Source organism: Anomaloglossus baeobatrachus, chromosome 1, assembly GCF_048569485.1.
Source record: "Anomaloglossus baeobatrachus isolate aAnoBae1 chromosome 1, aAnoBae1.hap1, whole genome shotgun sequence".
Taxonomy (NCBI): Eukaryota; Metazoa; Chordata; class Amphibia; order Anura; family Aromobatidae; genus Anomaloglossus; species Anomaloglossus baeobatrachus.
In genome coordinates this window covers 191,564,635-191,581,679 of record NC_134353.1, presented here as the reverse complement: position 1 = coordinate 191,581,679, position 17,045 = coordinate 191,564,635, and the positions used below count along the sequence as shown (strand labels likewise).

The window sequence follows — 17,045 nt, the reverse complement described above, 5'->3', positions numbered from 1 at the left end:
ATGGCCTTAGACTATAAATCATCACTTTTGGTGATTATCCCTTGTTGTTGTCCTCAAGCTTTTCTGCACTGATAGATCAATATAGCATTAACTCCTTAAAGAGAACCAATCACCAGGATTTTTCCTATATAACCTAAAGCCAGTGCTATACTGGCACTATAAGCTGATTCTATACATACCTGTAGTGGTCAGCTCGGATGTTTAGGTTTTGAAATCCAAAAAAGTGAAGTTTGTAAAATGAGCTGCTTCTTGAGTGACAGTTGCACTGGAGCAGATAATATATTCATAGTTATCCCCTCCTCCTGTTAGAATTAGCATAAGTATTATACAAACGATTCACTTTGTTGCAGGACCTGTGTGAGGTCATACCCATGTGACCAGAAGGGGCGGGGCCTCACACAGGTCCTGCAACAAAGTGAGTTGTTTGTATAATGCTTATGCTAATTCTAACAGGGGGAGGGGATAACTATGAATATATTATCTGCTCCTCAGCTGCTGTCACTCAAGAAGCTGCTGATTTTACAAACTTTCTTGGATTTCAAAACCTAAACATCTGAGCTGACCACTAATGGTATGTATAGACTCAGCCTGATAGTGCCAGTATAGCACTGGCTTTAGCTTATATACGAAAATCCTGGTGATTGGTTCCCTTTAATGACTACATTATTCTGATGAAGCCTCCTTAAGGCTATTTGGAACATCTGGAAGTATGATTCTCCGGAGAAGAAAATGTGAGCGTTATCAGGGGTCCTGAGTCATGCCAACAGTAAAGCATCCCGAGACCATTCATGTGAGGGGGCTTTTCATCCAAGAGAGTGGGCTCACTCCCCATTTTACCCAAGGACACTGCCATGAATAAAGAATCGCTCTATGAGCAATATGTTGCTTTTTCCTGCCTGATTGAGACCATGGCAAGAAGCAAAACTCATACTGTGAATAAGACGTTAACATTTTGGGTCCTTGGTCCGTAAATGCCCCAGATCTCAATCCTATTAACAACTTGTGGTCAATGCTTAAAAAGCGGAAAGGGAACGGCATGGGGATAAACGCCAAGCACGGAGTAGGTAACATTGGGCTGTCATCAGTCAGGACTTGGCCCAGCATGTCAGGGGATGGCAGAAGTCTGAGTCCGCACTGTAAATATTAAGTCTTCACATAAACTTGATGTGTTCATCAATAAAAGTATAAATCCTTATGAAATCCTTATAATTGTACAGCAGTAACCGGAGACACATCCGAGATCTAAAAAATCCTGAAGCAGCAAAATGTGTCAGTCTAATAACATTTGGCCATGACGATAGTGCTGACAGCGGCTGTAAGGTTGTTCTTGCCTGTAGTCTGGGAGGGTGAAGACAAACCTGTGATTTCCCAGATCTGGTTGCTCCACACATGGGTCGGGCTCTAGAAAGTCTTTTTCTAGCTGTAACTTTCAATGTGTCATTAGACTTCTTGTAGAAAGAAGCTGTGGGGTAAGGTGCACACAATAGGGTGACGTTATTTAAAGGGACTCTCACCAGGTTTTTACTACCTCATCTAACAGCAGCATAAGGTAGAGACAGAGACCTTGATTTCAGTGATGTGTCACTTACTGAGCTGTTTGCTGTCATTTTGATAAAATCAATGTTATTCTCTGCTGCAGATCTAGCAGTAATACAGAGCTCATCAATATGCTGGACTACCTGGCAGCATGCCAAGTAGTCCTGTAATGATAATCTACTGCTTATTAACCAGTGATTTTAGCAAAACTACACTAAGCAGCCCAGTAGGTGACACATCGCTGGAGTCAGGATCTCTGCCCCTTCGTTATGCTGCTCTCAATTTAGGTGGCAAAAACCTGGTGACCTTTTTCCTTTAAAGAGAACCTGTCAGGTGGGGGGGGGGGATTATTATTATTATTATTATTATTATTTATTTATAGAGCACCATTAATTCCATGGTGCTGTACATGAGAAGGGGGTTACATACAAAATACGTATACAAGTTACAGTAGACAGACTAGTACAGAGGGAAGAGGGCCCTACCCTTGCGGGCTTACATTCTATAGGATTATGGGGAGGAGACAATAGGTGGGGTGTAGGTCAGGCGGCAGCTCCGCACGGTGGTCGGGCGGCAGCTCCGCACGGTGGTCGGGCGGCAGCTCCGCACGGTGGTCGGGGGATGCTATTAACCTGCAGATATGGTGTTAATCTGCAGGATAATAATGTTTGGAGCCTGCAATTTTAACGCCACTGCCAGGAGGAAATGAGCTTTAATCCTCCCAGCATCATTCTGGTTTCAGTTACAGGCGGCCCGGCTTGGGTTCAGTCTGTCATGGAGAGTGGCTGCTGTAACCTGAGAGCTGGTTCTAATGCTGAGCGGCTGTCAGTGGGAGGGGGGAAGCGGTTACAGCTGCCTCTCTCCATGACTGAGCCCACGCCGGCACCACCCCCGTAACCGAAATCAAACATTGCTGGGATGCATGAAGTTTAATTTCCTCCCCGCAGCGGGATTCAATGTGCGGGCACCAGGCAGGATACAAATGGTCTAACCTGCGGATTAACCCCATATCTGCACGTTCATAACATTTTTTTTTTCTTTGCATGTGACAGGTTCCCTTTAAGGGGGAGAGAAAACCAAATAAGTGCTGCTCACCTAGGGGGTTGCATGCTGCCCATTTAGAGCTCTACCTGCTGCAGCCTCGTGGCTGGGGAGACCCAGTAAAAACTTCTCTGTGTAGGGAATAAGAGCACTTTGAAGATAGGCTATGCGGATGGAAAAGTCACTTCCTGCAAGGCAGTATAATGGGGGCTCTTATACTCAGGTGTGTCTGAAATCGATGGCGGTATGGCAATGAATGCGTTGTGCAAGAGAACCCTCATTGTACTGCCTTGTAGAGACTCCTTCATCCCGCAGCCTATCTCCAGTGTCATCGGACATATTGCCATGGCCTGGTAACCTGTATACCGACCATTGAAGACTATTCGGTTCCAGTGTGAAACCAGTGACTTATTGTACGAGCTGAATAGCTTTCTATAGCAGGATCACATTACTACTGGAGGATATATACTGAGAGCAAGCCTTGTCTGTGATACATGTATACACTGCATATGTGACTATTGTCCTGGTGTAAAGTACGAGGGATGGAGAGAAGGGGAAGGTTTCTCATGTATAGTCAATCTCACCAGCACCATTTATAGCATCTTCTAAAATGATGCCCCTGACAACATAACGGCTAAATCTCCCCTGACGGCACTAGCCCCTCCAATAGGATGAGGACTTCCAATAACCTCTGTACACGAGGCAAAAAGAAATCCTTTCTGCAGGGAGCGGATCACTCAAAGTTTTTTTGGTGCTTTGCATAATGAAATGTATTGGAGCTGCAGGCAGAGCCTTTGTGTTGGAGAGTATCAGTGAAACTAGGCAGCACTGAGGATTTACTGTAAGGAGCAGCCTGCCATCTTGTGGTGATTGAGGAGACTGCAGCCAGCAGATCAGAAATGGGAGGTTGTCTAGGCTTTGTCTCTCTTCTGTGTAGGTTTAAACCTTTGTTCTGTCACTATATGTGTAAGTGCACAGATACATGTATATCTCTTTATCCTGTATGTGTATATCATACACACAGCATACATATGAGATATATCCATTTTTGGTGATCAGCTCATTCTTGATGGTAATACTTCTCATCACGACCTGCTGCTTGAGAGGTAAACGGAAGCCTGGCTTTATCTGCTCCTATATTGGAATCGGAATATGCAAGTTCCCGTTTCGTGTTACACATTTTATTTCCCCAGTTGCTCAATGCAGTTTCTAGCCTGAGCTTTAGTTCTTCTTTGTCAGTAGTGGAAAGTGATCTGAAATCACTAGAATGATGAATATTTAGGCTTCTTGGGGTCATCTCCCGACTGCCTGTGCTAAATTACCAAACTGAAGTTACAGAACTGAGACAAGCTTGTGTCCCTATGACAACACTTCCTGCGCCTCCATTGTGGTCGCTCATTGATATTCTATTAATCTTGTTTCTACTATTCTAATTATTCCTTTTTTTACTTCGTACTTGAAACCTAAAAACTGGTGACATGCGGAAGCCCCCTGTGAGACTGAAACCACTATGCTAATATACTATTGTCTCTAGCTCATTAAAGTGAATGGGCGTCCATGGGTGTGATAATGTCCGTCACTGCGAGGGCCGCTCTTTACTATAGCTCTACATTGTGCCCCGTGGAGTCTGAGGTTGTAGATTTTATGTCCCATGTCCATTTGCCCTGTGGGGCAGTTGCTTTGAAGAACACTTGATCTGGATCCATGTTGTTGTCAGTTTCGGGATCTGATGGGATGCTTTCTATATAAGCTAGCCTTTAAGAGGGCAGGACTGTGATGGGGGCTGATGCTCTGCACATATCCATGGGGTTTCTTTCTCTGCAGATTGCACCCTAGTACAGTGATCTTGTGGGTTTGGGGCTCCCAGGTGAGCACATTACGTAGCTCTGCTGTTGGGACTCTCCAGTGCCCATGGCTTTAGGCTTCCTCCAGACGGCTATTCTCACACTGTTTTAAAATCCCAAACTCTCAAAAACTCCTCTTGCGTGAATCCATTCTGAAGAGCTTTGCATTATATCATACGTCCCCCAATGTGACCTCCCATAATGGACTTTCCACAAGGGTAAAACCCCTCCAAATGTCATTGTGGACATGCAGCGCCCTTACTGCACACGGCAAAGGATGAAACTCCAGGCTAAGGACCGGGCGGTGTCCGCAGCTTGTGGGGGAATGTTTAGGGAAATATCCACAGTGTTGGGGACTCTTCGGATGCAATTCCACAACAATAAATCCGCTGCGTCTCCGTTTTTTAGGGCTTTTTCATTAGATCTATGTGTGTACAGGGGCTTAGTAATGCGAGCTTGTTGGTGAGATGTAGCATTTGGTGGGCATATCGCCATGCTGGGCATTATACAGTGCTCTGTGACCGGTGCTGGTGTTTTGTGCATTATGGGCATTTAGTCCCTTCTTATACATATTATCAGTGATATAAGTACAGACGTATTTAGTGGGATGCATCTAATCCCATCTAACATGTCACTTTATGGGTTTGTCCGAGCAAAAATAAATGTTGTCGCCAGCCCCCCCCAGGGGCCTGGAGCTGTAAATATAATCTAAGACCTCCGGTCCGGGTTACATTAGTGTCTGTGTCAGTCTTTGCTGTCAGTCTCTTGTTTTTCTCACCTGATAACCATTATTATCATTATACCTGATGACGGTTTCTCTGACTTCTCCTGAATGGTATCTGTACGATTTTATTGTTTTCACAGACTCTGTAACTTGGATCAGAATTAGACGCGTTTGTGCAAACATTACTACACGGCTATGTGAGCTGTCCCAAAGACTATAAAGTGCTATCTGTGAAAAACATAGAGCAAAATTGTATGAAAATATTGAGCACTATCTGATATCTCACTTTTTCATCAGCAGTAGGACCGCTGCAGGCAGTGATTGGCTGCAGTGGTCAGGTGACTAGAGCAGCACATTGTTAAACATATTTGATGATGCACTCCTCAAGTCACATGACCGCTGCAGTCAGTCACAGGCTGCAGTGCTCCTGCTGCTGGTGGAGTGTGATGTCTCCTCTTCCGGTGTCGGTGCAGACCCCATAGTGTCCTGTGCTGGATCCAGGTGGGTGACAGCAGATGAGTAGCGCTTAGTATAAGTTTTACAGCTCTAAGCCGCAGGAGAACTTTTTTTGCCCTGACCATGGTCTTAGCTGGACCGGCGTTTAGTGAGGGGGAGTGAAGCGCTGATGTCTGCCCATGTATCACACATAGTGCCCGTCGTCTTCCATGCATTTTTGGCAGGTCGTCGAAGAGCTCTTCCTATTTCTACATGACATTGATTTCTATGTGATCTTGTATATATTAGCGGACGCTCATCGTGATGAGTTTTCCTGACAGTAGTATACGGCGGGAGACGTCACGTCTATATTATCTTGTGAGTCTTCATGTTGCCTGCGCTGACGGGCTGACAGAAGTCATTCCCCCATAAGTACAGAGGGTTAGGAGGTTGGCAGAGGGATTTTGATGATCCCATCCCCCTACGTCTGTGTGCGCTGACTGCAATGCTCAGTGACTAGAACGGAGATCTTACTGCGGGTCCCTGGCCGCCTCATCCTGCCAGGGTTGCCCCTGGCAACCTAGAGATGATGTGCTACTTCAGGCTTCTGCGAGGATCTGTCCGTCCGTCCGTCCTCCTGTATACCAGAGCTTGATGCTCTCCAGACCTGTATGGCTGTGATCTGTCATATCTCCACATGTATCAGATCGCCCCCCCCCCCCCCTTCCCCACCCAGAGGCTTCGGCTAGAAGTGAAGCCTGTGCTGTGTATAGCCGCTCACATTTTTCCATTTTGTAACCGGTTTCCTGAGGTAAATGAGGACAGGAGGTTGTGGTACAATCAGCATGCAGGTAACTACCTGAAGCGTGAGGAGGGGCGAGGGCGGCGCAGCGGGCACCATACTGCGGGCACCATACTGCGGGCACCATACTGCACCTTCTTACCAGGGTCTGGGAAGAGTCAATTACTTGTAGCTTTTCCATGATTTATCCGATAGAAATATATCAGGGAGAGTCCAGAACATGTCATTTATGACTACACTGAAGATCCCAATTTATCCCATGCAATGGATGTGACGTCAGTGCGGCCCTGCTGGCTCCATACTGTGCCATATTTTTTCTTTTCTTGTTAAACAGTGACAACCTAAAGATGGCATTCTAGCTTCCTCCAGAGTCTTGTATTACAGCAATGCAGAATTTGTCGCCCTAAAGTCTGTATGAAGCTATCACTACCCTTATGGGAGGTGTAGAAATAACACCCAGCTCCCCAGAAACAGAACTAGGGCGACTATACAGACAGCTGTAAAGAAGATTCGGGGGTTTGTCCGGAGTGCGATAGTAACGACCTGTTCTATTGTCAGACCATGGGAGTGTGACTCCCGGCACCCCCACTGTGGGGGGCTTCACTATATGCCGGGCACGGCTTCATAGGTAGTATTTGTGCATGGTTTTGTAGCTCAGTTCTATTCACTTGAATGGGACTGACCAGCAGGGGTCTCAGAGCTAGGACCGCTGCTAATAATGGACTGTCCTCCTCCTATATCATCGGTCTTGTAGATAAAGAAAATATCTTCACCTGGTTGTAAGAACCCTCTCCAGTCCCATATGTGTGGGGGACATAAGTAACAGATGAATTGGTGATGAGCACTAATGACCACCATAACTTGTTCTGAAAGGTAGTCACCCACTGAGGACCTGGAAAGGCATATTTCATATTTTTTAAAACACTTTTTTTGTTTTAGGATTTTATTAGTCCCCCCAGGACTACTATTCCTACTCAGTGCGATTGCTTCTCCTTATCAAGGCGAAGATTTGGCATCGCTCTGATCAGGAGAAATGCTGCTCTCCTGTGAGTGCTGGCGCTCTGCCGGCATCCATAGGAATTACGTCATGGCAGCAACAGGGGTGATCATTCAACCCCACACTGTCATGGCAACTCATGTGATGGCATCACTGGGCCGCCTATGGCAGAGGGGAACAGTGTTCCCCACCGGAGCGCATTAACAGACACGAGTGGTTTGGAGATGGCCTAGCAAAGACCAGATTTGAAGATTGTTGTTCACCAGAGAAAACCATCTATCTTGAAGGAGCTGGTAGTTATGTCTTGAGGAATGGGCAAAAATCCCAGTGGCACGATGTGGAAATCTCATAGAGACTTCTCCGAAGAGATTTGCAACTGTTGCTATGTGCGCACGTTGCGTACTAGCCCTGCAGAAATTTCTGCAGCGATCTGAAGAGCACACATGCGCTTCAAATCGCTGCAGAAAATGTCCGTAGTGAAAAAAAAAAGCCGATTCCATGCGCTCTGCCTGCAGCTCCTGCCATAGACAGAGCAGGGGCTGCCGGCAAAGCGCAGGAAAGAAGTGACATGTCACTTCTTAGAACGCAGCGCTTCGGGCAGCAGCCGAAGAGCTGCGCTCTAAGACGCCACGTGCGCACGTCTCCTGCACAATCTCCATAGACTGTGCAGGGGACGCAGGACGCATGCAGTTACGCTGCGCTACAAAGCGCAGCGTAACTGCATGTATTTACGCAACGTGCGCACATAGCCTAATTGCTGCAAAAGGAGGCTCTACAAAGTACAGACTTTAGGGGGGTGAATAGTTATGCACGCTGAAGTTTTCAGTTATTTTGTCCTATTTGTTGTTTGTTTCACGATAAAAAGAAAACCAAATGTTCACAGTTGTAGGAATGTTCTTTACATGAACTGATGCAAACCCTAAAAAAACAGTGACATTCCAGGCTGTGAGGTAACCTAACACGTAAAATGCACGAAGGCATGAAGGATTTTGCAAGACAGTGTATGTGATGGCTCATGCTGCATATAGGAGGCAATGTTGGGGCTTATACTATGTATATAAAGGGGCTATGTCGGAGCTCCTACTGTATATCGAGGCTATGGTGGCTCCTACTGTATCTCGAGGCAATGTGGGGGCTTATACGGTTTCTAGGGCCTGTGTGGGGGATCATACCATATATAAGTGCTATGTGGGGTCTCATACTGTTTCTAGGGCCTGTGTGGGGGATCATACCATATATAAGTGCTATGTGGGGGCTCATACTGTTTGCAGGGGCCGTGTGGGGACGCATACGGTTTGTACTGGCTGTGTGGGGGATCATATGATATGTAGGGGGCTATGTGAAGACTCATGCTGTTTGTAGAGGGCTGTGTGGGGGCTCATACTGTATATAAGGGAATGTCAGCATACTTATATTTGCTCAATATTAAGTGATACAAGTAATATTAATATAAAATATATTAATATTGAGCAGAATTAATCTCAGCCTATTGGTTTGGCCCTCCACCCCAGTCACAGTTTCATGTGGCCCCTCTGAAAAATGAATTGCCCACCCCTGCTTTAAGCCATTGTATGAAGAACGATCTAGCGGCTGCCTATCCTCTAGTACAGTCTGTGATGGCTGCTGATTATAATCCTGATCCTGGTGCAGTGATTTTGTTGTGTGCGGTCCCGGGGGCATTTTGCCCTTGTAACCTGCAGTTTAGTAATAACTGAGACCTTGCTCGGCCCCCCTGGTGTTCCATCCGAGCTCCACCGCTGTCCTGGAGTGTCAGGATCACTTTTTCCATCTGTCTGCCCCCCTAGAGGATGATACTTATTTTAGTTGCCGCCAGAACAGAACGCCATCTATCAAACAGGCTGGCGATACGACTGCTCGTGTGGATTTTCTTTCTTTTATGTGGAAGCCTTTCTTTCTCGTCTTCCTCTGGGCCCAGCGCCTAATGATTAGTGGATAACAATATTCCTATCCATCTGGAATGCCAGTCTGCATAATATCTCGCTTGATATTTATTCTGCAGGGCATTTCATCAAGGTCTTAAAAGCTGCATTAAACCCTTACCGATGACTCCTGCGTACGCTTGTCAATTACTCAAACAAAACGTGTCTGCGGGAGCCTTGTTCTCGTCCCAAGTCATGACCTGTCAGACGCTCTGTGCTTTATATCAAGCGGAATGGGCAGGAAATGCAAATAATGACGGATCGCTAATTGTGAGTGTGCATGGCTGGACCGGGTCCTGGCAGGCCGAGGATGGGGCGTTAGTGGTGCCCATGCACGGATTTACTGTCACTTTCCCTATGTGTAAAGTGGAGCCGTGACTTTGTAAAGACTTCACTTTTCTGTGCAGATTGGGAAACATTTATTCTATTCTTCTCCATTTTTTTACATTTAGTTTCACTTTTTGTCAGGATGACCGCAGCATTGAGGGGTTTTCCATATTCAGAAAAGGGGTAATGGCATAAAATTACAGAATCGTCACTCGCCTGACCAATCCCCCATGTTTTAATGTAGATGCAGCGATGGCGTCTCTGATCCTCGTGACCTCAGCCGTCATGTGGCTACTTGGAGATGTCATTCTGCAATGCTGGGCTTAAATTCCTTGTCATTTATCTGCACATGACTGCAGCAGCCAATCACTGGCCTCGGCAGTCTCTGGCGGTATTCGGGGTCAGTCATTGGCTGCAGTGGACACGTGTATAGACTTTACGGCTGACCAGGAGCGCCAGAGTGGCAGGTAACGGGTGAGCACCAGTCATCACATTGCATGACTTTGGCCACATTCTTTATGTTCCTGGAAAACCCCTTGAACTCCACATTTTCATGCCTAGCACTGATGTAACCATGCTCCGCACTGTGGTAATAGAAGCCAGATCCCCAAGATTTACTCTAGACCTGAAGGAGGGATAAGGTATGACACGGCGTGACCGGCAGCACTAAGCTACTGCCGATAAATGTTTACCGCTTGGTGGTTCTTGTCATTGTTCTCAGAAGCACAAGTTCTGATTACACAGGATGATGTGCTGCCGAGAACGACAATCTTTTGCTTATTGGATGCTTGACAGCTAGTTTAGACTGCAAGATTATCGTGAAACGTGCATTCTTAAGAAATCGCATCCAAAATAATCTTTTAGTGTAACATACATGAGCTACATTACACAACGCTGAATCATTCCACGCGGAGACGGCCGTCCTCGGCAGTGTATGGAGTGTATTCATGACAGACTATCCGCAAAAATGTCCCCAATATGATAGTATTTTCTCTGTTCTCTTGTAGGATCTGGAGATTGTGTATTCCTACCTCCATGGGATGGAAGCCCTGTCCAACCTGCGGGAACATCAGCTGAGGTAAGGCACCTTCTGGTGGAGCAGAGCCACCAAGCCCCGTTCATGGTTGTAGTCACCCACATTGTGCTCTTGCTAGAATTGATGGAGGACTATGAGGGTATGTCCAAATGACCAGCTTCATGTGCGAGAGAATCCGCCATGCAGTTATTTGCCCCTGAATCCAGAGCATTAAGATTTCTGAAGTGATCTCTAATAACATTGAGAGTGACCACCCATCCGATATGTCACAAGTCTGTGGTGACAAATTTCACAGCTGTACAACCAGAAACTCTCCTTTCTCTTTGAACACACAGATTGTGGTGGGAAATGTAAACAAAAATCCTGAAAAAGACCTTTTTCTTATGGTTATTGCATATATTGAAGCTGGTTATAGAGGTAAGTGTGTACATGGCGGTCTAAACACGTCTCAGCGGCCTTGTGATACGAGTATATTGGGGAACCGCAGCCTACTAATATCACAAAGTACCATCCAGACAAATGTATCCTTACAATATGAACTTAGTGAGCGGATTGCACTACTGGCTCTGCTAGTTTTTTAAGAAAATTTCCATCATTGCCAGTAAATAAATCTATAAACCATGAATGAGGCATAACACCAACGACTTCCCCCAATTTCATGGACTATAGGACACCTTGGATGACAATATGGACTAAATTACCACCGTGATCCGGCGTCTCGTAATGCCTGCATCTAATTTACTTGTAGACTAACATTTGTATAATTTTCCATACTTATAGCTGCTACTTGTTGGTATGTTAATTAGGTCTGTCAAGTACAACTTATAACCCTAACTCATTGATGCAAAGGAAAAGAAAACCTCATGTAAGGTTAAAAGGAACCTGTCAGGTGCAATATGCACCCATAACCACGAGCAGTTCTGGGTGCATATTGCTAATCCCTGCCTGGGCGTTAGTTCCCCTGGCTAGTCGGCCATTAGCATGTTAGTACGCCCCTGTGGGTGTGATAACATGATAATGAATACACAGTGTCACAGGATGATCTCACTCACCTCTCCGCCGCCATCGTCGCTTGACGCTGGATTTTGGCTCCGTACACATGACCCCGGAGTTTTGGTCATGCGCACTATGAAGCCGGGTGTACGCGTTCTAACTTCAAACTGAAGTAGTGCGCATGACCCAAACTCCGGGGTTATGCGCACTGAGCTGAAATCCAGTATCATGCGACAATGGCGACGGAGAGGTGAGGTGCTCATTCATTAGCATGTTAGTACGCCCCTGTGGGTGTGCTAACATGCTAATGGGGGTGACTGGCAAGGGGAACTAACGCCCAGGGGGCTAGTCCCTGCGCTCATTAGCATACGATATAAGATCTTTAGAAATACTTTTTATCTATATCTTTATCTTTATCTATGCGAGTGTATACAGGGACAGTTAGGCAGGGATTAGCAATATGCACCCAGAACTGCTCGTGGGTCTCAGTGCATATTGCACCTGACAGGTTCCCTTTAAAGGGAAGCAATCACCCAGGATTTTCCAATATAACCTAAAGCTGGCACTATCAGGCTGATTCTCTATATACCTGTAGTGGTCAGCTCGGATGTTTTTAGGTTTTGAAATCCAAGAAGGTAAAGTTTATAAAATTAGCTGCTTGTTGAGTGACAGCAGCTGAGGAGCAGATAATATCTAAGGGGGGGGTGTGCATACTTATCCTCTCCCCCTGTTAGAATTAGTAGAAGTATTATACAAATGATTCTTAGTTTCTTGCAGGACCTGTGGTGACGACATACCCATGTGACCAGAAGGGGCGGGGCCTCCGCCAACAAGGGTGGATACCAGGTCACATGGGTATGACCTCACACAGGTCCTGCAAGAGACAAAGTGAATCGTTTGTATAATACTTAAGCTAATTCTAATGGGTGGAGGGAGGGGATACTTATGAATATATTCTCTGCTTTTTTGCTGCTGTCTCCCAACAAGCAGCTAATTTTATAAACTTTACTTTCTTGGATTTCAAAACCTAAACATCTGAGCTGCCCACTAAGGGTATGTAGAGACTCAGCCTGATAGTGCCAGTATAGCACTGGCTTTAGGTTATATACGAAAATCCTGCTGAGTGGTCTCTTTAATGCTAAGTGCCGCATATTAGATCCACATATGCAATAAATCCTGCATCCGCCAAAATCCTATGCACATACAGTACAGACCAAAAGTTTGGACACACACTGTGGTAGCCATGCTGGTTCAGTATGCCTTCAATTTTGAATAAATCCCCAATAGTGTCACCAGCAAAGCACCCCCACACCATCACACCTCCTCCTCCATGCTTCACGGTGGGAACCAGCCATGTAGAGTCCATCCGTTCACCTTTTCTACAAAGACACGGTGGTTGGATCCAAAGATCTCAAATTTGGACTCATCAGACCAAAGCACAGATTTCCACTGGTCTAATGTCCATTCCTTGTGTTCTTTAGCCCAAACAAGTCTCTTCTGCTTGTTGCCTGTCCTTAGCAGTGGTTTCCTAGCAGCTATTTTACCATGAAGGCTGCTGCACAAAGTCTCCTCTTAACAGTTGTTCTAGAGATGAAAATGTTTTCTAGAAAAGGATCCAGGCCCTCCTTCAACTTGATCAGTAAATTATTAAGATATCATGTGGCAGAGAGATCCAGATTCTCACTGCTCTTACAGAAAAGAATCCGTATCTGTGATGATGAAACCTTCTTTCCTCAACCTCACTCAAAAGTTTAATTGGTCACTCTTCATCAGTGCGACAGCTTCCCCCTCACCCCTTTCTGTTACCTCTCTCAGTAGTGATTGATGGCTGACTATTGTGTACCGTATACACCTTAGCCAGCGATCAGTGACTACCTGGAGAGTAGGGGAGGTGAGCGAAGGACTCGTCAGCTGCGTGTCTGTTGTATCCTCTGACAGCTCTGATTAGATAACCAGCAATATATATTTGTGCGCGGTTTTATCTGTTAGGAGCGTGGATCTGCGACATGGGGCCACATCTTCAGATGACACGTCCACTTTAACCAGTTTTGTTTTTCGCGGAGTTCCTTGCGTGTACACCACATTACCGACAGCAGGGCTGCCCAGATCCGACACCACTTTCTGTTGACTTTCATCTACAATTAAAGTGAAAAGACTATAAAAGCCTGGGTTCTGCTGGGACACCAAATGATATATAATCAGCGCGTGTAATTACAGGCAGTGTGTGGGCTGTATGACTAATTTGTCAGCTTCCATTTTACTTTGTTACCTGGCATAATTTTCATCTCTTGCACGGCCTCTGCTAATTTGTTTCTGCTTTCTTCCTCTAGTCGCTTGTACAGGTTGTTACACAATACTGTATATTATGCTGTTAGCGGCAAATCTCTCATTATTATGGCACTTGCTTATTTCAGAGCCACCACCAGACAGTTTGTGTCGTGGAAAATTGAGTAGGACGTGAGCAATGTCCTTTTGTGTAATATTTTGTTTTTTGGAAAAAAGAAAATCTTTCCAACTTTCTAATTTGACTCTTAGAATTTGCACCGTCACGTACATGAATCGCCTAATACAAGTGCATCTCAGTAAATTAGAATATCATCGAAAAGTTAATTTGTTTCAGTAATTCAATACAAAAAGGGAAACACATATATTATATAGTCATTACAATAGAGTGATCTATATTACGTGTTTATTTCTGTTAATGTAGATGATTATGGCTTACAGCCAATGAAAACCCAAAAGTCATTATCTCAGAAAATTAGAATAATTACCACAAAACACCTGCAAAGGTTTCCTAAGTGTTTAAAATGGTCCCTTAGACTAGTTCAGTAGGCTACACAATCATGCTGACTTGACAGATGTCCAGAAGGCCGTCATTGACACACTTCACAAGGAGGGTAGGCCACAAAAGGTCATTGCTAAAGAAGCTGGCTGTTCACAGTGCTGTATCCAACCATATTAATGGAAAGTTGAGTGGAAGGAAAAAGTGTGGTAGAAAAAGGTGCACAAGCAACTGGGATAACTCCAGCCTTGATAGGATTGTTAAGAAAAGGTCATTCAAAAATTTGGGGGGATATTCACAAGTAGTGGACTGCTGCTAGAGTCAGTGCTTCAAGAGCCACCATACACAGATGTATCCAGGACATGGGCTACACGTGTCGCGTTCCTCGTGTCAAGCCACTCATGATCAATAGACAACGCCAGAAGCTTATTTTCTGGGCCAAGGAGAAGAAGAACTGGACTGTTGTGGTCCAAGGTGTTGTTTTCAGATGAAAGTAAATTTTCCTTTCGCCACGACAGCACCCACAAGAGAGGGATCCGCCCCCTTCAGGACAGGAAACCTACAGATAAAAAGGGGCGGTCCCCCTCCCCCATCAGTTGGTTTCCTGTCCTGAACTGATAGGAACCTACAGTACTTGGCTCCAGTAGCGTCCGCGCGGTTTCCAGGAGAACGGCGGAGCTCAGGATCCAGAAGCACGGTCGTTGGAGCTCCGCTCGTGGACTCCATCCTTCTGGTGCACCTCGTCCTCGTTCCCTCGGTCCAGCTTGCCTGCCAGGGAAATGACGCCTGCAGGAGCGCGCTGGTGAGTATGCTGTGTGCGGTGGGGCCGGAGGCTCTCCTGTGCCATGTGCCTGCTTCTTCTGGGTTGCATGGCGTGTGCGTGCGGGGGGAGGCGTGTCCGGGGCCTGCCGCGTCAGCGCACACTCTACACTGCAGTGACCCGGAAGTGCAGAGGAGCACTTCCGGGGGTAACGGACCGGGGGAGATGCCCTGGAGAAGCCCGTGGAACCCTCCCTCCTGACAGAGCATGCGGACGCTTGCAGGTGACAAAAGCAGCTGCGCGCGGTGGGGCCGGAGGCTCTCCTGTGCCATGTGCCTGCTTCTTCTGTGTTGCATGGCGTGTGCGCGCGGGTGGAGGCGTGTCCGGGGCCTGCCCCGTCAGCGCACGCTCTCCACTGCAGTGACCCGGAAGTGCAGAGGAGCACTTCCGGGAGTAATGGATTGGGGGAGATGCCCTGGAGAAGCCTGTGGACCCCTCCCTCCTGACAGAGCATGCGGACGCTTGCAGGTGACAAAAGCAGCTGCGCGCAGTGGGGCCGGAGTCTCTCTCTGTGCCATGTGCCTGCGACATCTGGGTCGCATGGCGTGTGCACGCAGCAGGGGGCGTGTCCCCGGGGCCTGCTGCGTCAGCACTCGTCTCCGCTGCGGTAACCCGGAAGTTCATGGGAGCCCTTCCAGAGGGGGAGGGGTGAGGAGGTGAACTGGAGCGTAGACTACCACTACAAAACGGAGAGCGGAGCCTGCAGAAGCGTGCTCCGGCCCTCTCCATCATGGGAAGCCCATGCACCTCTCCATCCCGGGACCCTTCTCCGTCTAGGGATACTGGACACAAAGACTCCAGCGACTCCAGGGGTTCTGCGGGTCGCAAGAGGAAGGAGGACCGCACAGACTCTGCATCCTCTAAGGGTCGCCTGACGAAGCCCTCGTCTCCACCTCCAATGACTGTATCCGTCTATTCCTGGTATGGGTGAGTGAATTACGTGAATGTCCCCCCATACTGATGTTCCCTTCCAGTTCTGTTCTAGGGCCTAGGAAATGCGCTGCTAAATTTAATAATAAAGAATGCCCCCTGTGCGCCTGTCCCCTCTCCAAAGATTACAAACAGCGCCTTTGTGGGCCCTGCATCCAGGCTATACGAGAGGAAGCTCCGGCTTCAACTACCCCCCTTCGGATCTATGGGAACTGATCCACTCGGAGATTCAGGCTTCTCTTAAGTCTTTTCAGGGGTCTAAGAAGCACAAGAAGGCTCGATATCCTGCTGCAGAGTAGAAAGCCGGTCACCACCCGACAGTATGGTCGGATATGAAAACTCTTCCTTGCCTCCTTTCCTGGTTCCTTGCCTGCTGTGGTCCCGATCTCCTCTATTCTGGAGTTTCTCCAGTCTGGACGTGATATGGGTCTCTCGGTCAGTACCCTCAAAGTTCATGTTTCTGACCTGTGCGCCCTCTACAATTCCAATATTGCAGGTAATCGGTGGGTCATGCGTGTTATTAAAGCATGTGACCGCAGACAGCCGGTCCGTATAACCAGCACACCTCCCTGGGTTCTCATTCTGGTTCTGGATGCCCTGACCTTTTGCACCCTTTGAGCCCCTCTCCTCAGCGTCCGATAAGTTGCTGTCTCTAAAAACCTGTCTCTTGGTCGCCCTTACTTCTTCCCGGCATGTTAGCGACCTTCAGGCCCTGTCCGTAGATCCTCCCTTCCTTAGAATATTTCCGGATCGGATCATTCTTAAAACAGACCCGGCTTATTTACCTAAGGTGGCGTCCCAGTTTCACCGCAGTCAAGAGATCATCTTCCCTTCCTTC

General features: G+C 46.9%; 1 protein-coding gene across 8 annotated transcripts in view; it reads left to right on the top strand.

The window, feature by feature from the left end:
• RAPGEF2 (Rap guanine nucleotide exchange factor 2) overlaps positions 1-17,045 on the top strand; it is a 288,204-nt gene that overhangs the window by 88,268 nt on the left and 182,891 nt on the right. For all 8 annotated transcript variants that reach the window (XM_075347428.1, XM_075347417.1, XM_075347422.1 and 5 more), the window contains exon 2: positions 10,654-10,724. In XM_075347428.1, the coding sequence (XP_075203543.1) occupies positions 10,654-10,724 (71 nt within the window). The remainder of the gene's footprint in view (positions 1-10,653; positions 10,725-17,045) is intronic.